The 25507-nt window shown below is 33.6% G+C and overlaps 4 protein-coding genes across 5 annotated transcripts; all 4 read right to left on the bottom strand.

The window, feature by feature from the left end:
• Positions 1 to 298: 298 nt before the first annotated feature.
• LOC140813997 (cation/calcium exchanger 5) lies at positions 299 to 4934 on the bottom strand. The gene is made up of 2 exons (XM_073172840.1): positions 3988 to 4934; positions 299 to 1214 (listed from the first exon to the last, which is right to left on the bottom strand). The coding sequence occupies exons 1-2, from the start codon at positions 4873 to 4875 to the stop codon at positions 450 to 452; spliced, it is 1653 nt and encodes a 550-aa protein (XP_073028941.1). The 5' UTR covers positions 4876 to 4934; the 3' UTR covers positions 299 to 449.
• Positions 4935 to 5668: 734 nt separating this feature from the next.
• Positions 5669 to 9519, bottom strand: LOC140814662 (signal peptidase complex subunit 3B-like). Of its 2 annotated transcripts, none has more exons than XM_073173711.1 (7): positions 9399 to 9519; positions 9127 to 9274; positions 8974 to 9021; positions 8062 to 8124; positions 6989 to 7042; positions 6082 to 6167; positions 5669 to 6000 (listed from the first exon to the last, which is right to left on the bottom strand). In XM_073173711.1, the coding sequence occupies exons 2-7, from the start codon at positions 9250 to 9252 to the stop codon at positions 5874 to 5876; spliced, it is 504 nt and encodes a 167-aa protein (XP_073029812.1). In that variant the 5' UTR covers positions 9253 to 9274; positions 9399 to 9519; the 3' UTR covers positions 5669 to 5873. The 2 variants fall into 2 exon arrangements, with proteins under 2 accessions (XP_073029812.1, XP_073029811.1); XM_073173710.1 differs by having other exon boundaries at positions 9127 to 9260; positions 9398 to 9513.
• An 893-nt stretch (positions 9520 to 10412) lies between these two features.
• Positions 10413 to 12284, bottom strand: LOC140814218 (uncharacterized). The gene is made up of 3 exons (XM_073173139.1): positions 11985 to 12284; positions 11798 to 11873; positions 10413 to 11677 (listed from the first exon to the last, which is right to left on the bottom strand). Exons 1-3 carry the CDS (start codon positions 12012 to 12014, stop codon positions 10545 to 10547), a joined length of 1239 nt encoding a protein of 412 aa, XP_073029240.1. The 5' UTR covers positions 12015 to 12284; the 3' UTR covers positions 10413 to 10544.
• Positions 12285 to 20030: 7746 nt separating this feature from the next.
• On the bottom strand, positions 20031 to 24646 carry LOC140814599 (probable E3 ubiquitin-protein ligase LUL4). The gene is made up of 4 exons (XM_073173631.1): positions 23914 to 24646; positions 23039 to 23546; positions 20422 to 20524; positions 20031 to 20307 (listed from the first exon to the last, which is right to left on the bottom strand). Exons 1-4 carry the CDS (start codon positions 24501 to 24503, stop codon positions 20294 to 20296), a joined length of 1215 nt encoding a protein of 404 aa, XP_073029732.1. The 5' UTR covers positions 24504 to 24646; the 3' UTR covers positions 20031 to 20293.
• Positions 24647 to 25507: the final 861 nt, after the last annotated feature.

The following is a 25507-nucleotide window of genomic DNA, read 5'->3' as shown; positions in this document are numbered from 1 at the left end:
TATATTAATATCTTTAAATTATTTTTTATTTTATTTATTTTTGGACAATAAATCATTGTTTGATTTATTTGCATGACTTTTATGGATATGTGTAAAAAAATTCATAGATCCATATCGATTTTGTAAATTATGGATGTGATTTTTTAAAAATTTATTTGAACTAATAGTTGAACGTGAATAATTTTTATTTATTTTAAACTCCACAAAAATTATTAAAAATTTAGAACCAATATAGCCTTAATATTTTGTAAACCCGATTCCAAATTGGGTCAAAACTGGTTGGTGCAAAAGGTTTGCCATTCGAAGCTACACAAATTTTTTTTTCACACTAGTGACAGAAAGAGCAACAGCAGCTGTGGTGGAACGTAATGGCCAAATCATATCAGTAATTCAGAAATTCACCCCGTACAACGTGGTACTTTTTTGCCGCAGCTATTCTCTCACTTTCCTCAAAAAGTGAATGTTGCAATAACTAGACTCAGAACCATGAAAACAATGTAGAGGCCAACAAGGCAGAAGCCCCAGAATCTAGGCACTCGAAATCTGCTCCAAGTTACCACTAACAAAGATCCCATCAAGCTCAAGATCAAGAAAACAAACGCCACTACAATACTCGTGTGGAAATGAAGCTCATAAGCCTCGGGAAATACAGTAGCAGTCTGTATCACTAGACCAGTTCCGAGTCCAAAAAGCATATTAAACATCGGCCCGGCAAAGCATCCAGCCATAGCCATAGCCGGCTGCCCAGCTTTAGCTACTGCTACATCAGCAAAAAGATCACCAACAGAATTTCCCCAGGCAAGAACAGTCAACCCAAGAAGTGAAGCAGGCAATTTCAAAAGTACACCAAGAGCCTCCAGGCAGTTGAGCAATTCACCTGCTGTGGTGGAAATCCAGAACACGCTCATGATGAAAGCAACCACCACCGCCAGCATTTGCTGGGATTTCGGAGCTTCTTTTTGGACTGTGTAATGAAGAATAGCTAAAGAGAAGCTTCCACAAAAGACAACAAACCAAAGAGGGAGATGAGTGTTCGGAAGAAGAAAGATAATCGGGTGGTCTAAAGGCATAAATGATTTGCAAGAGTATAAAACCACAAGTGGACAAAGAGCAACATTGGCAGATTGATAAAATCTGCTCCATTCAGCTGGTGAAGTCTGAGGGATGGTGAGTTTTAGAAGTATTGAGACAGGAATTTCCCATGCCAGTGACATCTGTACAAACAAAGAATATTTAATCAAACTAAAATGGTCAGTACACATTATAAGAGGTTTAATTATGATAAAAACAACAGATTTAGAAAAAATCCAACTTAGCTTGATATAGCATCAGGGAGTGTGTGAAGTTAGGTGATAAGATTATTCACACTTCTTGAGAAAGGGGTTAGCTCATCAAATCAAGGTATTTTATTCGATATAATATATGCCTCTCTTTATGTTTATCAATCATCTATTATCCGACGAAAAAGTAAAATAAAACATATTATGTAGCAGCATGAAAAGAAAATGATTTTAACTTGGCTCATTCAATGTAAAAGAAAGTAAACTCTATTTTCACGGCAAAATAATTCTTTTATCTGTTCTCAAGACTTTAATGATTAAAGATTTTCCTTTGGCACCAATAATATGTGTGAGAATTGGACCGGGTAATTCAGATATGGGTCAGGTATGCGACATGTCCCAGGAGCAAATATTTCTACATACAGATTTTATATTTGTCTCCCAACCAATCATCTTATTTACTATTTGTTACATCATCTTTCATTCCTCATTCTTCCAAAACAAATCATTTCAGCCTCCTAAATATTAAGAATTGAAACTCTTCTGCAGATCATAAAAGCTAATTTCAAAACTTGCCCAATTGTTTCAGCCTAGATAATCAAGATTTTTGGTTTTTTCAACTCAAGAAATTTCAAAAGCTCAATCTTTTTTATTTTCGAATTACAAACACTTCAAAAATTCTAGAATGGTTTATTCAACCATCCCTTTTGAAATATTTGCTTATTGTGGGTAGCAATTGCCTTACTATCCTATATGGCTGCTTATGTCACTTAACAATTGAAATATAATGCTTCGTATGTCGTGTGATTTAAACTTTCGAGTTATACCAATGCTAATTACTATAACTTTTGATGGTACAACATGCAATTCGATAATTGTAATCCAAGTCGACGTCGTGAGTTCGAGTCCCATGGGTTGAAGGGGCAATAGGTGAGAACTGCTTAAATGGCATAACAGCCAAAACTTACGATTTGGACTTTAAACATATAGTATTTTGGTACAGTAGCATGCTTTGACAAAAAGTCTCAGCAACAGAGAAATGCAGTAGCGACTCCCGATTACCTCTATTGTTCAGGACAAGATAAATGTAATAGCTACTATAGCAAAGATAGAAACTGATTCCTCATCCTGCTTTTGTTAAAAGGAAAAAACTTGGCATCCAAAAAGATAAACACCAACATATCGTCAGCCTTTCAAAATTTTATAATCATCTAGCCTCCAGTAATCCCTCAAATAATAACATAAGTGGACAAAAGGGAGATGATTACAATTTTCCAGCACTTCAATTACATTTTATCATAAATGCATCTTCTCCAGAATAACGGTAGTACTTGGTCGGGCTTTCAACTTAAATAAACTAAAAAAGTTTGACAATATTTTTGTAGCAATTTCCTAGATCATTTCGAGATAGTAGCTGCATATGAATTTCAAAAGGTGTTTAATACAAAAGCAGATTTATTTTTGTGATTATAAGGAAAAAGTGAAGTGGTATACCGATTCCTAGCAAGGTAAGGGTAAAGTTTAACTGAAAAAGTCTTTCAAAATATATGTCAAATAGTTCGAACAACTTTATGAACTGATAGGATAAAATAACATGCACGAAAGAAATCCTTAATTTAGATGCAACCAATAATTATAAAAGGGCTCAGAATGGCAATCCCATCACACTGTCAATTCACACCTACACATGGACAATTGATTACTGGATAAAACTAAGTTTAAGGTATATGGAGTAAATGTCAAGGCTTTCATTTCATCAACAATGGTACACTCTGGACAAGAACCAACACGATTTACTATAAGCTGACATCTCCCCATTGGCACTCCCATAGTCAAATAATTAATACCATTCAACTTAGAGTGTGATCTTTTCTTTGGTTGAGATAGATCACATAGTTCAAGTATAACCTAACCATCTCTTCCAATTGCAAAATAAATTGTGATATTAGTCTACACAGCATGAAACTCTCTATGCTTCCCCAAGTTGCTACCGAAAATTAAATTCTTTTATAATCCAAAGTGATTTCTTATGACTATTAAGGTTAATCTTGCCTAGAAAATAATCCTTTGGAATAGCAATAGCAAGGTATACTTTCTGACTGTATCATGATATCACCGAGTAAAATTTCTCTGTGCATATTTTTAAGTTACATGTATGCAATAAACGATCCACATGTAGAAAGAAAAAAATGTCCATCCTGCTGTTTATTTAAATAAATAACACAAACAGTCAATTATATTATTGTGCTTTAACTTTTAATGGAAAACAGAACAAATTAGACTAAAAAGGAGATGCTGGCCTTTCAGTAAATTTCTTGAACTTTGACATTATCATAATGACATAAGAACATAAAATTAATCATTCTTCTGAGTTCTGATAAAATCGAGCATTAAATTTTTATTATGAGAAAAAGAAGCAAGGCTCATACTTTCACTTTCAAGATACCGAAGCAGTAACTGATCTGGCAGTGCGTTACTGTGACTTCCGTACAAAGAGGGTTAACCACAAATTCACATGAATCTATCAACAAATGCATATAACTTTACAGCACTGATAATTGAACATAAATTTTTGAGAAATGAACAACAGATCATAGGTTTTTAAGACTAATTTTGAGCTCAAGCATCTCCCACATGCAGCAATTAAATTCTAAAATTACTAATGTTTTAGTATTGGAACAAAATTCGATCCATTACGAAAGCATACCTTTGCAAAGGCTTTCAAGAAGCCAAACCTGGGCTCCCCTCTAATTTGTAATCTGCTTGTAACTTCACCATTTTCACAATCTAATTCCTCCAAAACTCCGCTCACTGTCTCTCTATTAGACACCAACTGCACCTCCTCAACAATGGAGATATTCATCTTCTTCCCACTATCATATCCCAAATCCATGGAAAACACAATCCCAACAAAGAAAAGGTAGAATCCAACAAAACCAACCGCTTGCCATAAAAAAATCTCAGCGCTCAAGTACACGTAAAACATAAATAATGCAGCAGTCAAGTAAAACAAGACATCCCTGACGAAAGGTGCGGGGTCAACGGCGAAAGGCGCAGCGTAGATAGCGACGCAACCGACCACTAAAGCAGAGACAAAAGTCCCCGCGGAAAGAATAGCACCAAACCCGGTTCTGGCTTGTCCCCCCCTAACAGCAGCCACGGATGCAAACACATCGGGAGCCCCATTGCCGAGAGCTAAAAGCGTGACGGCGCCCATTGAAGGGGAGAGCTTCAGATGCTTGGCCAGCTTGGTGACGACGACGGAGAAGTAATCTTGGGCCGTTCTGACCAGGATGTAGAACTGAATAAAAAGAACGAAAACAAGGAAAGGAACAGAGAAAAATGGGTTGCTAGCAAAGAGGCAGAAATGGAAGGAGGGATAATCGAAGAGACCATCGGAGGATGTGAAATTGGAAGGCGAGCAGATTGAGGTAGCATTTAAGGCGACGGAGAGGGACCTGCGGTGGACTAAGAAAGCTGTGGAGGGGTGAATAGAAGGATCTGGGCGGGGGAGGAGAAGGAACAAAAGGAGAGTACTGAAGAGGATCAGTGAGATTGCGGCGTTGTTAAGGACAACGCTGGTGCTGAAGGCCATGCCATTCCAGTTTCCGAGGACTACTTGTTTCTTGCCTATACGCTGATTGTGTTCCAGTATATTTAATTATTTGTTATTTAACCTTATAATAATTTTTACAAGTCAAATAAAATATAAAAAAATAAGACAAAAACAAATCATCTCACGTATCGAATTTTGTGAAACAGATTTTTTTTTTATGTCATCCACGAAAAATTATTACTTTTAATACTAAAAATATTATTTTTTTATTTGTGAAACGAATTTCTTTTTTATGTTATCCACGAAAAAATATTACTTTTTATGTTAAGAATTTTATTTTTTTATTCTAAATATCAGTAGAATTAACATATCTAATAGATAAAGATCAGTAAAATCCTATCATAAGAGACTTATTCGAAAAATAGATAGACAGAAGATAAAATATTGTTTATATTTTAATAGGGAAGTTTTCGGTTTTTATTTTTATTGTTGTGCTTTAAGAACTTGTACAAGTCGAACTATATAAATTTGGAGACAGATATTTAGGGAGAAAAAAAAAACAACTTTTGCTTATGAATATAACCTTGCAAGTCGATGGCAAAACACACAGGAGAGACCTTTTTTTCGATTTCTAAGAGCTTTACTTCATATTTTTTGTAAAAATAATCTAAATTTATCTGAAGAATACATAGCAGTGCCCTCAACCCTCCCATCCAAGATCATAGATTTTCCTATGAGAATGTAAGTCATAAATAACAACATTAAAACACAGTTTTCAGCCTTCAGATAGAGGCCAGTTCTTCAAATTTACTGTAAAATGCCGAGTCTGAACTTCGATGCCAATTCACAAGTTATTCAGATTTAGTGTAGAGTGGCGAATCTAAACTCAAATTCTATAAATCTTTCATGGTTAAAACAATATTCTCAATACAGACGAGAATAAAACCACCTTTTAAACTCCTGATTTTGTTACTCCACTGCATGTATCTTTAACCCTCGTAACACTAAATTACAGAAAATGCCACAAGATAGCTATTTTATCTATACGCCTCAGGTAAGCGGTAGCCATTCATCACTATTTTGTCCGCAAACATCTTTCCAGTCTTTGGCATGACATGCCAATGCAATGTTAAGTTGAACTCTTTACCTCGTAGATTTCTCCCTGCGCCACAAGAGAATATGCATCAAAAGACTGAATCAAAAGATTAGGTACGAATGCATAAAACGGTACACACGTCACTCACTTGGTCAATAAAACGATATTTGTTTGTTGTGTGAATCCAAAACTTTGCATGTTCTTTGGAAGGTATGATACTGTCCCACAAGGACACCTACAAAATTGAATTCCAGTCATTTAGAGATTCGTCCCACATAGAAATACAATACTTTAAGGTACTCGAGCTCTCCTGATAGAGTTTAACAATGAGACAAACATTGTCTACAACTTTCTTTCTATCCAATCAATGGAGAAATATAAATCGACTAAAATAAAGAATATATATTAGAAGGGTATGAGTGGTCCAGAGGCAAACAGATAAACAATTTCAGTAATCCAGATGCCATCCAGTATCAAATCAATTCATACATCACCTTTTCCTTTTTGTTTCCTACATTTATTTATTTTACGCAATCTCTCCAGTATCAATTCAACTCATACATCTTTATCTTTTTGTCTCCTACATTTATTTCGTTTTTGAAATCTTTCAAATGAGATAGATCAATTACGAAGTCTCCCCATCCATGTGCTGAGGACAAACTGGAAAGAAAGTCAAAATCCTTTTACCCAAGTCTAAGAGTGCCCAAGCATCAAATAGTTTATCCATGAAGTACACCTAGAAACAATTTTAACAAATCGAAGGACTAGTCTTCAGATAACATATGTTCTTGCTTCTGTGATGCTTTCATTCTTGAAATTCTAAATAGACCATAATAAAAACCATCTTATTACAAGGCCATAACAGAACAATAGCATAGAGATATCTGCAGAGTATATGTCTCAAGTGCAAGAAATACTCTGGTAACAAAAAGACATTTCAGTTAGGCCACTAACTCATACCATGTGCAGATTACATACAGTAGATTCGAGAGATAGAAATAACAGCATAATGAATTCTGTAAGAATTAAAAAAAAAACTCATGAATCGGTATACACCTGGTTCAGCGAATTCTTTGGTGTTTCATATTCAGCGGCTAAAAATACAAAGACCTGCAAATTCAAAAAGAGATGTTGTCACATTAAAGGAACTTAAATGCCAACAAGAGCTCATAAATACAAAATTCTAGCATCTGACAGTTGACATTATGTTCATATCCATTTTTTAAGAACTTCCTACTGAGATGTTTTACATATGATATAGTTAAAAATTGTGTGCTGACATAAAAAGTCAAAATTTGCTGAAGAAAGTAAAAGAAGAATTTTCAACACTAACACTTACCAAAAAGAATAATATAGATACAAGAAAGCATATAAAAAAACATCGAGGCTCCAGCCTGGGAACTATGATAATTTATGAAGGCTAACAGAAGACAAAAGAAGATACCATGGATATGCATAAAATGGAGAATTTAAAATAATTTCTATAAAGCTCGAAAAAATTTACTAAGGATGGGTCCGGGAATTTTCATTCATGTTAAGAATGGAAAGGCACGGAATGGAAATTTTTTAACATTAAAATATTAGATATATTTATTTTAGCTGAAAACGAAAAGGAAAATGAGATACAGGTAGATGCACACACTTTATTTCAGGTATTTGAGTAGGAGCTGGGACAGCTGGTCAGATCACAGCCATAAGCCTGTCCTTGCACCCTATATGTCACTACCTAAAACAGGAGCCCTGGAATAAGCATGAAAGAGAGATGCAAAACATAACCTTCCATATTTTTATTGCATATCCTACAATCAATCATTACTTGAGCAAACCACGTGGCATGTTTCATTGCATGTGTGTTACTTCCAGCAACCAGACAACAACTGAAATATGCCCATAAAAGTCAGATGGATAGGCAATGACAATGTTCTACTATTTGAACTTCATCTCATTACTAAACCAATCTTTGTGACTACGTTAAAAGCCAAACCCATGAAAATCATAGATTATTCACAGAAAGCAAATAGTCCTCACTATCCACATCGAATATCACCAATAGGATCAAGAGAACAAACTATAGGTAGTCAAAGTTCAAAAATCAACAAAATATTCTACATACTAAGTTAGCAACAAACCTGCTTTGTATTCCATGTAAATAATGACTGCAAGTTAGCAGATATATTCAATGTCAGGCTGACCTGTATGATACAAAAATCCTTATTAGTCAACCAGGTATGTTACAAGAAATTGACCACGACTTTGCAAATTGAGCACTGCTAAACCTTTTGCAAGTTATTTTCTGTACAAGCACCATTAACTTATCAGGATAATCCCCATCCATTAGTCAAAATACAGAGCTAGTAATCCAAGTTTTGTTTGCAAAAAGGAAAGAAACATATGCAAGAGACTGGGATGAAAGAAAACAAAATTCTCAATCAAGGTGTTACTTCCTTATAACTTTTCTTTGCTAGAGGTAGTGACTAGTGAGTGCGGAAGAGTAAAATCCTTAAGCTTCATCTCCTTAAGCTTTATCACCTTAAACTTAAGCAAACCTAAGGACACGTTTGCTAATCATCGACACCTCCAACTCTGACTACGTTCGAAACTATGATCATAAACTAAGACTTTTAGAAATGATACAAGGCCCATAGTTAGGATTAAGAAAAACATTTTAACAGAGTGTAAATTTGATCCAAAGTTCAATGTTATAACAGTAAAACACATTAAAAAAGTCCAAGTGCAGAAACTTTGACTTGTACAAAGGTGAATTTTGCACGGGAAAGGAAGAACAAGAGAATGAAAATGTATGTATGCAATAAAAATCGAGTAAAGTCGGAGTATGCATAACAACAATCGAACTTTTAATGCAAGATATACTGACGTAGCGACCAAAATGTGCAAAAATAACAGGAAAATAGAAACAGATTATGATGAAATAAATATGAGGGAAAATTAACATAGTTCATATGCTAATATACAAGCGGAACTCCCAGAATATCGGACACACAAAATAAACAAATAAAAACCGTCCCAATAGGCTGACTTACCTCCTCATCTCCATCGGGTTTCTTCTGGAACCAATTAATATTCAAAACCTAAAACTCACAGGAAAAAAAAATCGAAATGAACAACATTATCAAAAAGGGGCGAATTAACAATTATTAACAATAAAACATATTTATGCATACAATTATATATACCTGAACTTCAGAGGTGGGGGTCGGCGAATTAAAATTGTCAGATACAGAGGCCATGGCGCACATCAAAGCGAGAATGGTGATGGCGAACGTTAGCAAAGCATTAGCTCTGTACCCAAAAGAGTGCATTTTTTTCCCTGATTAAGTATACATAATCGAAGAAAGAAAAAACAAAGGTAAATCCTGAGTTGAATCAAATAAAAAGGAATAGAAAATCGTCAGATTCTTGAAATCTCGCAGCATTTGTTTCCGAAGCGACAATGAATCTTTTTACCTTGTGAATCGTAGGTGCTGGCGGAGACTGAAACCAATCGGACGACGAGTGTAGACTTGAGAAGACTCGAACGAGAGAAAAATAGTGACTATATGGGCTGGGCCCAACTTAAGCAATCTATTGGGTCTACTATTTCCATGCTATTGGGCTGAACAATATCAATTTTAAAAAACATGCGTGGGGCCATTGATCCACGTCATTAATCAAATACCATCGTAATATTAAAATATCTCACATCCACGATCAAATATCTCAGCAACCAAATATTTATGATCCTCACTATTATTTTATTACCATTCATTTATTTTTTATTAAAATAAAATAATTTATATTTTCTTAAGTTTTTCTTTAATATAATTAATTTAATTTAAAAAAAATCGTTAAATTTAATATTTAATCTATAGTTTGACAATTAAAAAATAATGTAAAGATTTTTACAATTATTAAGCAATATTTAAATTTTTAAAACAAATGGATAATGTCCCAACACACCACATGGGGAGAATCTCCTAGAGGACATTTTTGGGATTTTTCTTCAACAATCTTCAATAATAGAGGTAGGGGAGGGAACTTCCCTACTCTAAATTGAACCTCCAAATTAGAGATTGCCATAGGTTTTTTGGAGGATCACTGTATTAAAAAAGGATGAGTTTGGATGATGCATAAATTACGAAAAATATCATTTTTAAAATTGCATATTGGTCCTTTTTTTATTTTTAAATTTATGTTTTTGTCTCTCTCACTCAAGCTAGGCAAGCCTAGGCTGCCAAGATCCAATCATGGATTGTGCAGTTGCGGTATCGTGTAGAACAATATTAAATTCTCGGAATTCAAACCAAATAAACCATAAATTTGATTGGTAAAACTAACTCAACGGAGAGAATTGTCAAAACTCATATATATACAATTCTCAGGTTATTTATCCAACTGACGTGAGATAATTAACATTGATCAATCCAGTAACATCAAGATTGATCTCAAAATGCGATTTTGGACATGAGGAAGAAAGCTCGTGTGAACATAAAAAGGAAAGGCAATACTTGATTAACACTACCACAAATTTGCACTGAAAAATGTCACAAAGTAACCATAGGAAAGCAAAAAAAGGAACACAACAAAAACAAAATTAACTAAAGCAAGACTACTTTCACATGACGGTGCAACTATCAGTGTTCTCATCACTGAAAATATGGGTGAATTTATCGTTTGCCGGAGGTGGAGGAGGCCCATAGTACATCCCCGGGTGCACAGGCCGATTGAGCATCATCATCGGATGGTACATATCGTTCCCACTCGGCCGTTGCTGATTCATCATCATCATCTGAGCCATGTATTGTTGTTGCTGTTGGTTATAAGGATTCCCATGTCCCATGCCGAAGTGATCCGCCGCCGGTGGTCGCCATTGTGCCGCGCCCGGATAATTCCCCATATGCGCGGGGGCAGGGAAATTACCCATCGGGTAGTTACCCATCGTGCCTACATTTCCACCATTCAACCCTTTATGATTTGCATTGAACTCCTTGAATCCTTGGTGTTTATTGTCCATTTTTGGAACCGCGTCAAATTTCTCACCCCCTTTCTTGCCCCAGCTATCATTGTTTTTCCCATCATTCTTGCCGTTTTTCGCACCAGATTTACCATTTCCGACCACAAATCCTCCATTTTTACCACCTTTTTTACCACCCACTTGATCTTGATCTCCCTTCTCTGCCTTAATCTTACCACCGTTCTTCCCACCGCCATCTTTAGCCCCAGTTTTACCCAACATACCCTTCAGAAAGTCGAATCCGCCACCTTTCTTGCCATTTTTAGCTCCATTCTTGCCCTTCGAATGGCCGCCATGGTCACCACCACCCAAACCGTTTGAAACTTTATTAGATACTTGATGACCGGTAACGAATTCCTCATCAGAATCATCGTCAAATTCATCGTCAAAATCATCCTCATCAGAATCATCTTCAGACAAATTGTACTTGCCAGATTTATTATTATCTTTACCCAGAAATTTCATATCTTTCCACCCTTTAATATTCTGCTGCTGATTAACAATTTTCTGTTGATCTTTGCCACCCTTTTGAGATCTATTATCTTTGCCCCCATTACTCGGGTTTTCAAAGCGGACATTGTTGAGAAAATTCGAGGGATTCTGTCTATTTTGTACTCCCAAGAGCTCGGCATGTTTGCCTGATTTCTCCAGTTTCTCTATGAGAACTGCTGGATCAACATTCCCAGAAACAAAAACTTGTCCTTTCTCCACATCAATATTTACCTTATACACTCCTGAAAAGATAAGAAAAATTAAATCTTTGATCCATATTTTTGAACAGAACACTAAAAAAATACACGATACAAACTAAAACTCGATTTCTTAACAAACTCCAGCTGAACCCCACAACTCACCTTGAACCTTCTGCAGCTTCTTCTTGATCTTATCCTTACATCCTTCACAGTGTATATTTACTCTAAGAACACAAGTCTGCAATTGAAAACAAACCAACAAAACCAAGTCATTAACAGACACAAAAACCAGACAATTACCCCAAGTGGGCTGTGCACAAATCTTGAAGGATAGAAACCCCTTAATTACCTGAACCTTCAACATATCTTGCTTATTCATTATTGATCTTTGGACCACAAAACAGGAAGAAAAAGAGATTACAAGAAGCTTGAACAGTAAAGGAAAGAAGAATCTGAGAAGTGAGTATATATTTATAATATCATGGTCCTGCAAGAGAATCCGGGCTTTACAAGATCAGTAACCGAGATCTCTCCTCGCTTGCTTTTGTAGTCGGCCACTCTCTTTCGTAGTGAGCAAAACAAAGGTGGGATAGGTCATAGGTTTACACACAACTAAGAAGGCGGTCGCAAGAATTGTAAAACATCGTCTCCAAAACAAACGAAAAACACATTTTAAATATATTTCTGTCTGAACACTCTTCAGCCACTTCTTGGCAGCCACTACGTAGTAAAAGTGACATTTTTTTATTAATTAATTAATAGTTATATTAATCAATTTGTCAAATATCTTATTGTATAATATGTTTATATCATTAAAAAGAATGTAAGATTTATTATATTATTTGTTGAGATTTGATTTTTTAAAATACATCGAATTCATATATATATATATATATATATATATATATATATATATATATATATACTTGTGTGAGACCGTCTCACGCAAGTATCTTGTGAGAAAGATCTTTTATTTGGGGCATCTATTAAAAATTATTTTTTTTTATGCTAAAAATATTACTTTTTATTGTGAATATCGGTAGAGTAGACTCGTCTCACAGATAAATATTCGTGAAATCGTAATTTGATCGTAGTTGGGAAAAATGGATAAAGTGTGCATGTGAATATGAGAAATGCTATTTTGTAAAATCAAATTTTATAATAATTTTTACCACATGCAAATTTCATTTATCAAAATTTGGTTATAAATTCAATACCAAAATCTCATGATATAATAATAAAATTCAACGATATTAATATATTATTTATATTTTTAATATTATTATGGTACAAATATTTAGGCCTAAATTTAATCCAAATACAAAGGATAATATTCAACTTTCATTATTTTTTGTACGAACTTGTGTTGGTAGTTGGTACGAAGGACCATGAATTTACGAGTAGTAAGCTAAGCTAGTTTTCGATTCATTGACCGATTAAAGAACAAAAAAAGTTTGTCGAGTTAAAAAATGTACAACACGGAGTTGTACATTTCTGAAGGCACTGTGTTTCTGACAACTGACAGCTACATTTCACTGCCTTTTACCAATTTCTTTCTTTATTCATTAGCATTTGTTTCCCTATGTACCACCACATCTTAATTTACAGTTGTCTTGTTCCCATCTTGTCATAATCTTGCATTTATATGTATATATAATACTACGGAAATTCAATTTAATTTCTAACTTTATTATTAATTTTTTTTCCTAAATTTCACCTACTTCTTCGTCCATTGGGTTCGTCTATTTTGAGGATTGTAATCGAGTCGAGTCGAGTCGAGTCGAGTCGAGTCGAGCCGACTCGAACTTTTGAATGTTTGAGTTTGGTTCGTTTATAATCGAGCCGAGCTCGAGTTTTATTTAACGAATATATACATAGCTCACGAGCTTATTCAAGCCTTTATCGAGCCTAAACAAATTAACAAATTTGAATTATACATTTAAATTTTCATTAAATTAATTAAAAAATAAATTATATATTTAAAGAAAAATATATTATTCTTATTAAAATTTGTAAATTTATTATAATAAATAAATTTAATAGATTTTTCTATATATTTCATAAATAATATGAAAAATCAATAAATCAAATATCAAAACTATTATTTTTACTTTAAAAGATTACTCATGAACTTACCAACGAACATGTTCACGAACTAACGAGCGGAATACTATAAAGCTTGAGTTTGGTTTGTTTATCTTAACGAGACTCATTAAACGAGCTTGAACAAGCTTTTATCGAATCGAGCTTCGAATAGCTCACAAACGGTTTGGTTCGTTTACATCCCTGTCTATTCTTAAACAAATTAACGAATAAGAAAAATCTCATCCCTATTGTTTTCCAACCTGAAATCCATTATCTAATTTTCTAGACTTTGAGCATGTTGAACATATCTTTTCATTGATCTTTTATACACAATCAAACGTATTATGAGGTCAATCAAGTTATTGTCTAAGAGTCCGACTCTATAAAAGCTATTATCTTCTCCGACCGCCACCATTCTTCGCCTGCCGGCCTCATTCGACATAAATGCGACTCTGTTTCTATAGCACATTCATGTCTCAGTTGAAGAGATCAGCCACACATGGGAATATACGAAGTCCATGCAATGGTTGGTTATACGTACAAATCTTCAATACAAAATTAGATTTTGTATACATTGATAATAAGTAAAATCTAGCCATCTTAAAAGTTATTTCAGACAGTATATGACAAAAGTGGTTAGATTTAAAATGTCCAAGGTAGAAAATTCAATTCGTGGAATTTATTTGTTTTCTGAATTGTCTGTTTATCCGGAGTGATTGATTTTGGTATTCTACCAATCAAAATTCCGAATTAATTTCTACACACATTTCTCATTTAAAATTGATATATTTTAAGACATGAAACAACTCTTTTGGTTTGACTCGATTAACAATGATTTAGAAACCACGTGATTATTAATTATTGTATAATTCCAACCGACGTGGGCTCGTGAGAGGGATCGAGAGAGACGGCCGTCCTCTCTTTTATTAATTTATATTATATATATATATATATTTTTTCTATTATATTATATTATGTGTATTTCTATTTTCTCTTTTCTTTTTTTATGACGAAGAAATGATCGGTCACTAATCTTTTGTATGTATTGAATAAATTCTGGACTAACATAATAGCATATAAAGCATACTAGTCACGTAAGCCATGTGGAGAAAAATTCATAAATCGCAGAATCTGTCATGCTAAATCATTAAAAATCTGAGTGAAAACTTAAGTTGAAACTATAATTCCGAATTCTTTAAAACGTACCTTGATCTACGCGTTCTTTTTCTTATTATAATTATTTAGTTTTCTCTTCTGAAATATTTTCTTAATGGAAATGAGAATAGGGACGAGACCATGACTCATATGTAGATAGTATTTATCATTATATTCTGATATTTATATTTTATCACGTCATAATAGAAATTACACTTATATCTCCACACGTTAAAGACACGCGACATATTAGATACATTAAAGTCTTATAGCTAAAACTTTAACCGATCACTTTAATTTTGTGATTAATTTAATAGACAACTCACAACGCATAATTATTCGCATATAAGCTCATATAAATAAAATCGATCAAACAAACCATACTCGACAAACTCTGTATGATAAGCTCAAATATTGATATAAGGAATCGAATATGTAGATCAAATATCATCTAATCCACCAACTGTGACATATTTAATAGGAGCAACTAGAGATGACAATTTTTCTCACGGGTTTGGTGAACTGTGAGGAACGAAATGATGACTAGGATCCCCGATTTTTTCGATTTTTGGTTTGGGTTCAGGGAATTTTTTAAATTCCTTGAAATATTTGGGATGATTTAAGGATATTATCTCCGTCCCGAACTCGGACCAAAAATAATATTAATAATATATCAATATTAATAATATAATATTATTATTCTTTAAAATATTAACGATATTATTATAATAATATTATCATTAATAATAAATAATATATAATAATAATTTTTTGTTCAGGGAATCCCTGTTCATGCCCCTGTCTTGCTCCATAAATATCTTTAAAACGGAGATGGAGGCGGAATGGGGATTTGATCCCCGTGATTATCTCCGAACCCGAAAAAACGGATATCAATGTATGTATGAAAGTAGGGATGAAATTCGGAGATAGGAATGGTGGTGACAAATCCGTCCCCGTCTCGTCCCATTGTCATCCCTAGGCACAACTCTGATTTTTATGGATGGGTTAGATACGTTTTTCGTCTTTAAAACATTTTATGGATTTGCAAGAATGAAAATTTGTAACTATGCTCCACTACAAGCTAAAAATCCAATTACTTGATTTTTCAAGTTGAGTTTCATCCTCCAACTACTTGATTTTTTTGGGTCACGTGGGATTCATGCAACGACCATGGCCAAAAAAAAATTTAGAAAATTAAATATACTGTGTCGTGAACCAATTACGATTGAAAAGATATAATAAAATATGATTATAAATTTAATCCCATAAAATAATGTCTCTGAGTAATTTCATAGAAAGCTCATTTAAATTATCTTGGACATCCCATATTTCTCATCTAGAATTTCAAGTAATCTTCTTAAATCAATATGTTAACAAAAATATGAAGATCGCGTCTCCTGTTAAGAATCTTTATTCGTGATACGAGTCAACTTTGCTTATATTTATAATAAAAAAATAATATTTTTTGCATGAAAAGTATTTTTTTATGGAGTGACCCAAATAAAAGATTTATCTCACAAAATTGACTCATAAAACCGTCTTACAAGATTTTTGTGAAATATGAAAGAGATGTCCGCGGAACTTTAGCTCAAGTTGCACCGTAGCTATCACTTGCCGGCTCAGGCTCGAACCTAATCTCCCCACCGGCCACCTCCACCAAAAAAAAAAGAAAAAATCTGAAAGAAATTCCTGCGATACTTACAAATATAAGAATTTCGAAGAAATTGAGATGCCAAGTTAAATCATTTATGAAAACAGATCTAATAAATGTCAAAATGTAGAGATGCCAAAATGCATATTTTTTACCGATTAATATAATCTAAAATTTTTGCAAATAACAATTTAAAGTTGTAGATGCTTTGTGTCAAAATAAAATTTACAAATGATTAAAATATTTATATTACAATCAAATAAATAAAAATGATTGTTTGAAAATATACATACACACTCGCGTACATATAATGTGGGCAAATGTATAAAAGTTGTTCAATAATTGATTTACTCCGAAAGCCAAATTTATTTGTTTCTTCTTTTTCCCTCGAAAAAGCAGCTGGATTCTGATCATTGTCCACTACTCTTGATTGGTCCAATGCCGCCACCAGCCTTTCACACACACACACACACACACACACACACACGCAGAGATATATATAAAATAAATGATCAATAAATTCTCATTAAACGTGTGTTGAATTCCGGTTAGATCTATTATTTTTCTTGTGATCTCTGACTAATCTAAAAATGTTTGTATTTTTTGAGATCATATGTCCGGCGAAATTTGATACAAAATATTGAAAATTTGAAACAAAAATATGATATTTAAAAACTAAATATTTTATATCTAACATTAATACATGATTTTCGAGTACTCAAACATCTAGAAATTTTTTTATATTAATGATACATCTTTTTCAGATGAAAATTTGGCATAAAACTTTTAAAAAATCAAGTATTAATATAAGATATTTGAGTACTAAATGTTTCAACTATGTAAAAAAATATATGATTGTTGAGTAACCAGACATGTATAACAAATTTTGACATCATCGACACGGGTTTTTTCGGGATAAAAATTTGCACAAATATTCAATATGTGATACTGATATATGATATTTCATAATAAACTCTTTTAGATCGGGTACTGAATATGATATTTGAGCACATAAACAAATTTAGTAAGTGCTAATATTAATATATTTGTTTCAATTTTATACTTAAAATTTTATCATTTGTATCAGGTCTAAAACAATTTGTTATGCAATATCATATATATATATATATATATATTTTCAATGTTTTATACCGAAATTTCATCCGAAAAAATAATTGTAGACCCAGAGAGTGCAAAAATATTTTTGTGTGCATCCGATACTACATCTAAAGTTTCAGTTTGATAAAAAAACTGGACACATATTTAACTATATTCATGTTATGATGTTTTATGGAACCAAAAACTTATTGTTTATTAAAAAGTATATTTGATGACAACGATGTAAATTAAACTTTATAACTATACAATATTTCATTTTGATTGTTCTTATAGCATAGATAATTATTAAATCTCAATAACAAAGCATTTTAATGTATTAATAAAATTATAAATAGTAATAACAATACTGATGATAAAGTATATTCGATGGCAACGATATAGACTAAAATTTTATAACTATACAATATTTCATTTTGATTGTTCTTATAGCATAGATAATTATTAAATCTCAATAACAAAGCGTTTTAATGTATTAATAAAATTATAAATAGTAATAACAATACTGATGATACCTCTGGGTATATTTGGTCATCAAAGAGGTAATAGGTCATTTTTAGTCCGGATTTTGGGTAGTTAGGAAGCCAGAAAAGTTGAGCAAACCAACCAGTGCTCAGAAGGAGTCAGGTTCTCAGCCGAGCCTGGTTGTGAAAGCTCGGGTTGTACAGCTAGTAGGCAGTGTTCCACATCACGGTTATCCACCCGATCATCCCGGTACAAGCGTCGTATTCGAATTCACAGGTATCAGGTGCCATGTCTTGAACATCATTGAGAGGTCTTTCGACGTACGTAGAGATGATGTAAATAGGTTGAAGTAAGTATAGGTTGTCATACTTGACACTGTCACTGAATAGAGTATGGGTGACCATCTCACCATAAGTAGCAGCTGAACACTGAAAACAAAGTCATCATTAATTGTCTCCGATGAATACCAGGTTTGCTTGATATTAATGCATTAAGATATTCTTACAATAAATGCGCATATTCTCTATATATTCTCTCTCCAAAGATAAAACATTTGAAATGACTTAGATGTCGGAGTGGCTACGCCAGAGAATCTTCTGGTGTCCCATTAACATTTTCTACTATCGTAAGTGTGAATGTATTTCAAGCTCGGGTACTTTTTTCACTTGAGCTCCAAAGTACTAGGGCAGAGACCAACATGATCCGATATAATTGTCCACCAAATTCATATCCAATATATTGGACATCATCAAGCACCATTCAAATATTTTAAAATATATAACAATACAAATAATACTATCAATCAACTCTCTAAAAACAATTATTGCTCTTACCTTACCATAGGGTCCACGATTCACCGCTATCGAAAAGATCATGTTATATATTACATATTAATAAATAAATAATTATATATAAAATTTCTCCATTTTCCTAATGGTATTGTCGTCTACACTTTATCATAATAAATGAAGATGTTTTAGGCCTCGGGATTGCCTAAGGCTTTTACTTTAGTAGCCTTTGAATAATCCACTCAACTTGTGCATGCTTTTTCGAAATTTAGGAATAGCCCATTACCATATCTATGCCTCCACCAAAGGGGTACATGAACATCCCCACTTTCACTTTTGCAGAATCATACCTGAGAGATGTGTTTGTTTATATAAGTATTATCTTTATCCGTGAAATATCGAAAAGTTGCACAAACACCTTCTACGTCATTTAAAAAATCTAGCGAGCTGAATTATTTTGATAATATATCATAGATCAGTGAATAAATGATCAATGGGCAAAATAATGAGCAAGAAAACACAATTTGCAACAAATCATATTTCAAACCGACTAGCTTAGTTCGGACGCTATTTATGCTAACCGGACGTTATCGATCTATGTATCTGTATCATCCATCTCGATCTTGCGGAGTTCGGTTCGAACTAGTATAGCCGAAATGAAATATAACTCGTAGAAAATTAAGTTTTCTTTCTGATCGTTTTTTTCCCCTAATAATTTTGATAATTGTTATATAAGATATTATCAAAATACTTCAACTCGCTAGATTTCAGTTGATGTAATGTTCGTGCAACTTTCATAAAAAGTTAATATCTGCCTATTTAATTTTCATAAAGGAAAAGTTCGATATTTGACAACGAGTTTAATGCAAAAAAAAAAAAAGCATTATTAATTATTTCAAAAGCAAGAAAAATTTATGAAAACTCTTGGGAGTTATTTGATTTTTACTTTGAAAATGTAATATAACAACGCTATTATTATTTATGAGAATTTAGGAAATTATAAATGAAATAAATTACACTAGAAACGGTGAATGTTGCAATGTAATAGAACATCTGAAATTGGATTTGTTTTCTGTTTTTTTGTGGGAGATGGGGCATGTGACCAAAACTTCTTGCCACACACATTTTAAAAACAAATCTCAAAATTTATATTCAAATTTGTAGCCAAAAGCCCGACCAAAAATCTACCAACCAAGCTACTCAAATGTTTTTGACTGAAAATATATACAAAATTATAGATTTCAACAGAATAATGAGACTATTATGATATTCCAGAATGTATATTCCATTGTCAACTGTACACCATCTTGATTCAAGATTCTTCAAAACTGCAAAATTCGGCTGAGCGAAGCTGCGGATGGCTTCTCGTTGTATACTACGATACTCTACACTCCCCGCTTAAGCATCGACTTCTGAAAGAGATATCAAAATAAAAATCACGAGGGATTAAGTAAAATTCTTTCCGAAAAGATTGACGAGTAAAAGACGACTCGTTCTGAATAAATCACAAGCCAAAATTTTGTTACCTTCATCAACCTTGATCTCTATAAGTTCTTCAATGGGCTGGCGACAAATCGGGCACTTGTCTGATTGGAGTCTCAACTCTTTGGCGCACTCACTGCACATACACTGGAAAGCCAAAACAAAGTGAGGTTTTAACGTAAACACGGAGAATTCATAATTTGCAGAGAACGTCTAGAAACCCCTTCCGTCCAAAATTATACAAAGTATCTAAACATAAAAACTGTAATTTTTTTGCCTTGAAGCTCAAAGGAATCCTGACACTAAGTAGTTCACAGAAGAAAGCCCCCATCGAACCAAGATTACCAATGTTAATGTTTTAATGCCATAATAATAGATCAACTGATGATCAAACGTTGCCTCTTTTTTTGGCTGCTAAGGAAGCAATCAGTTAAAATTCAAAAACCTCAGATGCCACCAATCAGAATACAGAAAGGCCATAATAACTCAGAATTCAGAAAGACCATAATATGGAAACTAAGGTGTTGACGTATACAAGAACATATTGACTGGGAAAACTAAACTATATCAGTTGGTTAATTTCATTGTTATTCGCTAAAGACGGATCTATGATTCGGTCATTCTCTACTCCTGTAACAGATCCTGTTTTTTCTTCTTTCTACCAAATTCTGACAAGCATACAATATAATATTTAGAAGATAATATCCATTCTTCGTTGATGTGGGAAAAAACCATGTGGGGAAGAGCAGAAGATGTAACAAGGCATTGTACCCCTCCAATAAAGTGGTATCATAAGTTGTTGTCGGCCTTCAAGCTAGCAATAAAAGGAAGGGACTTTCATGACTTGGGGAATGTTCATGTTCTATGTAACATAACGAAATACTCCAATTAATTTTTTCCCAAAAATAATGCACGTTCAAATAAATATTTGGACAAGCTTTTTTACCTTTTTTACTTGCAAAAGGTAAACTGAACAAAACAAAAAATATAGAAAGCAACTGATGTTGCTGGTGACAAACAACGGTTGGATGTTAGCTTCACTTCTTAAACAGAAACTAACATCAAGTGATTCAGTTAGTTTAGACCGGAGAAGTTGATTTGTTAGCGCTGTCATAAATCCCCATTCTTAGTCTCATTTGCCTCCACTCCCTATATCAATTCTCTCCATGAGTGTTGAGAAATAAATTTTAAAAATAAAATATTGGATGCACTGCGGTTGTCGCTTTTCATTCATCAATTCTCTCTGTGCGCATTGAGACATAAGAATTAAAAACATAAACTACTGGATGCACATTACGATTGTCGCTTTTCATCAGATAAGTGATTCAGCCAAACAAGAAAATCTTGGACTTTAGAGTTGCCGCAGCAGCACCTTTTCATCGTCACGGCAACACCAAAAAAATTCTTAGCCTTCTAAATCAAAAGTTGAATTCTATAAAAATAATATCGAGTCGTTAAGTTAGTTCAGCTTGGCCTGGTAACTTCTAACCCCAGTAGTTCAGCAAGTTCAACTACAATCTATATAAAGTTCGGTTCAAGGAAATATGAGCAAACGGGCTTCAATTTTTTTTCCTGGAGGTATTGTATTTTAGCTGGAAATCAATTGTCGTTTAAGTTTCTTAGTTTGTACTCCCTCTGTCCTACTCATTTAGGCTACATGGCCTTTTTCAGCCATCCCGATTATTTTGTCCAGTTTCCATATTTAATGTTATCTTTCCTATTCTTTTACCAATTTACCTTCATTAAACTAACATCATTATCTACTTGTGCGATTTTTTTATCCTATTAAAACCTTAATTATATAAGGGAAAAATGGGAAATTGCTTTATAAAATTTATATTTTCAAATACTTTCTTAATCTATGTAAAAACACACAAAAACCTAAATGAGTGAGGTGGAGGGAGTAGTATTTTTCCAGATTGACCAAGTTTTCAAAAATATCTATTTATTAGAAAAATATATCATTCCTATTGAGTAAAAACTTATTTAGGATTCTATCAATCATTAGGGATTGTTCTTAACCTCATTTGAAAAGGAATTCTTCAATTTTTGCTTGAAACACAAAAACTCATTTCTTAACCTCAAATTTTACTTTTGTTTCTAACTCAATTTAATTCAAATCCAGAAGTTGGCCCCATGTGATTCTGACTCTCTCCTAAACTCAAAAATGATTATGGTATTTGGATAAATAAAATAATTTTTTTGACACTCTAACCCTTTATTTTTTATCTAATCCAAAATTACTTATTACATTAATTTAGGATTCACGGCACACCATCAAACCCAATCTTTTGCAAACATTCCAATAAGGATGTTTTTGACATTTTATCAAAAACTGGTATTAGAATTACTTATTTATCAAACACTCTATTTCGAAAAAAATGTCAGTTTTTCACTTTGATTTTCAAACACCACTGCTTCTGATTTATTTTCCCCCTATTCACAATCTATGAATTTAATTAGTCCTCTAAAAACATAATCTTTTGCAAACTCTCCCCAAGATTTTATTTGATTTGTTTTACACAAATGCTTGTATCTATCATCATTTGTATGTCGACAACAGATCAAGAATATACACTACCAAACTCTCCAGTTTCCACATTATCATAACAGTATCCTTTATCTATCAACAAATATGATGGACAAGGTTCGGGTTGTTACCAGATGTCTACATGGCAAGACGGCTGTGTTTTTGACCTCAGTCATGCAAATGACACATTCTTTTCCCAAGTTCATGCCACTGATAGTTGTTTCATCTGAATTGTTAATTCCAAAAATCTCAAGCAACTCGTAACGAACACCATCAATCCATAGAATTTGCTTCATTACTTTCACTTGGAAATTCCCATCATTCTTCATTTCTAGGACAGCCTGAGAGATTTGTGCATGTCGAGACGCATTTATCACTTCTAAATTTGAATGTTCACCCTCAAGCGAGATCGATACACATGACTCTGCTAATATAACAAGAGGATAAACATCCTCCCCTGGAGAAGGTGTAGACAGGTCATCAGTATCGAAGAAGCCTAGGTCCACACCCGTTCCTGGTGTCTGGTTAAATTTTTGGCCCAGTCCTTTCCCGAAGGGGATTTTAACAGGCTTGATCTCGGGATATAAGGGAGTGAATGAACAGTTGGGGCCTTCCTTGCCAAAATAGAAGACAGTGATGCTGCATTAGAAGAGCAAGGATACTGATTAAAAGAAAAAATCTTGCAAGCACCAAATCGCGGAGAAGATAATTATTTGACAGAACAAACCTCAACTGATTACACGTCAACACATGATCATCTGTCGACCAGGTAATAGTTAAGAGTTGTTGTGCATAATGGTGTCCGAATATTCTTGTTCCAAATGCCAAATATCATAACTAGATCCAATATTTATTCAACTTCTTATTAAGGCCACAAGCAAACCGAAAGGCATTTCAACATTGATAGGCCACAACAGCAGACATATGATAAAATGTCTCATCACGTGATACAAAATCAGCAAAAACAGAAAACAGGAACAACGTAATAACATAAGAGTAGAAATACCTTCCATCAACCAAAGCATCAAATGTGAAGGTAACCAAATGGCAATCTTCGTTCTGAACATCCAATTGAAGCTTTATGGTGTCCTTATGGACATTCACATCATTCTTAATCTTTTTGGCACTTTGATGATCAACGTAAGGAACAGGAGGATGTGGGGGTGGCGCCGGCCGCGGAAGATGGGCCGGTGATTGGCCCCACCCGTTGATCTGAGGTATATAATAGGGACGGTAGTTCGAGTGCTGACCAGTGGGTCTGGGGTAGTAATTTGAGAAGTTGTAACTGTAGTTGTTATAACTAAATGGGGGGAGGGGAGGTGGCGGAGGAGGGTAGGGATGTTGCTCCGGTGGTGGTGGGAATGTAGTAGGATGCGGCGCGTTGGCCGCAAAAGCATAGCTTGGAGGTTGGATAGATTGAGCTGGTCGTGTTGGATAGATAGAATTGTGGGCTGATGCGGACTGCGGTGGTGGTAGTGGTTGTGGAGTTGAAAGGTTGGTGGTGGTGGTGGTGGGAGAAGAAGGATCTGATGAAGAGGAGGGCGGAGGGGGTAGTTGGTGGTGGTGGCGATGCCTTTTACTCCAGGTTATGCCCATATTAGGTGGCGGTGGCCCCCGGTGGTCGACGGACGGTGACGGTGGATGAGGGAAACTTCTATGCTCTGTGATTCAGAGAGACGAGGAATAAAGTTGGAGGAAATATCGCTTTGACAAAATTACAATACATAGAGAGAGAGGGGCTTTCCTTTGAAAAATATAGCTGGAAAGCGTCTTTTGAATTTTCATAATATTGATTTCGTCTCATTTTTTTAATAATTAATATTTATAATTAATTAATATATTAAAATTTGTATAATTATTTAAACTTTTTGATATAATAAATGAATATATTAAGATTTTAAATATTATTATAAAAAATTATATTTCATTAGAAATAACAATCAAACGAGGATAACAATTAACAAACTCTTGTTATTAAATTTATTTTTTAATCTTAATTGAATTAAACCGTTACAATTAAAAATAATATAAAAATATTTAAAAGAGCATACATAATTTTTTTAATCAAAATCAATAAATAAATAATTTTAAAAAAATCAATTTTTTGTCATTATTAAATGAATAAATTTTATTAAATTATGTATTTATATTATATTTGTTTTCAAATATTTAATGCAGAAGGTGAATGTATTAATATTGTTAAGTATTTTTTTTATAACATATTATTTTTTGCAAGAACTTCCAAATTTGGAAAAATTATGTTTTTATGTATCGTATGCTTGCCAGAATTCGGTAGCTTTCCAAATATGTTAACGGCGACAATATTGCCAAACAACGGATATGTGATCTAAAAAATTGTTGCAATATGATCAATGTAATATTTGTTTATCCAAATTTTCGCATAACCATAATTTGTTTATCCAAATTTTCCATCCCATAATTCAGCAATCCAATTCGAAAGTTGCTTCATTTCAGCACTTTCTTAACAAGAATTCAAATTCTTCAATCGCGTGTTTTTTGTCAATCGAAAAACTTGGCAATGATTCCAAAGGTGCGATGAATTAATAGTGACGAGAACAATATCATGTCTACTGTATTTT

The sequence above is a fragment of the Primulina eburnea genome, chromosome 15 (genome assembly GCF_022965805.1).
Source record: "Primulina eburnea isolate SZY01 chromosome 15, ASM2296580v1, whole genome shotgun sequence".
Classification (NCBI taxonomy): domain Eukaryota; kingdom Viridiplantae; phylum Streptophyta; class Magnoliopsida; order Lamiales; family Gesneriaceae; genus Primulina; species Primulina eburnea.
This window is presented reverse-complemented; position numbering and strand designations above follow the sequence as displayed.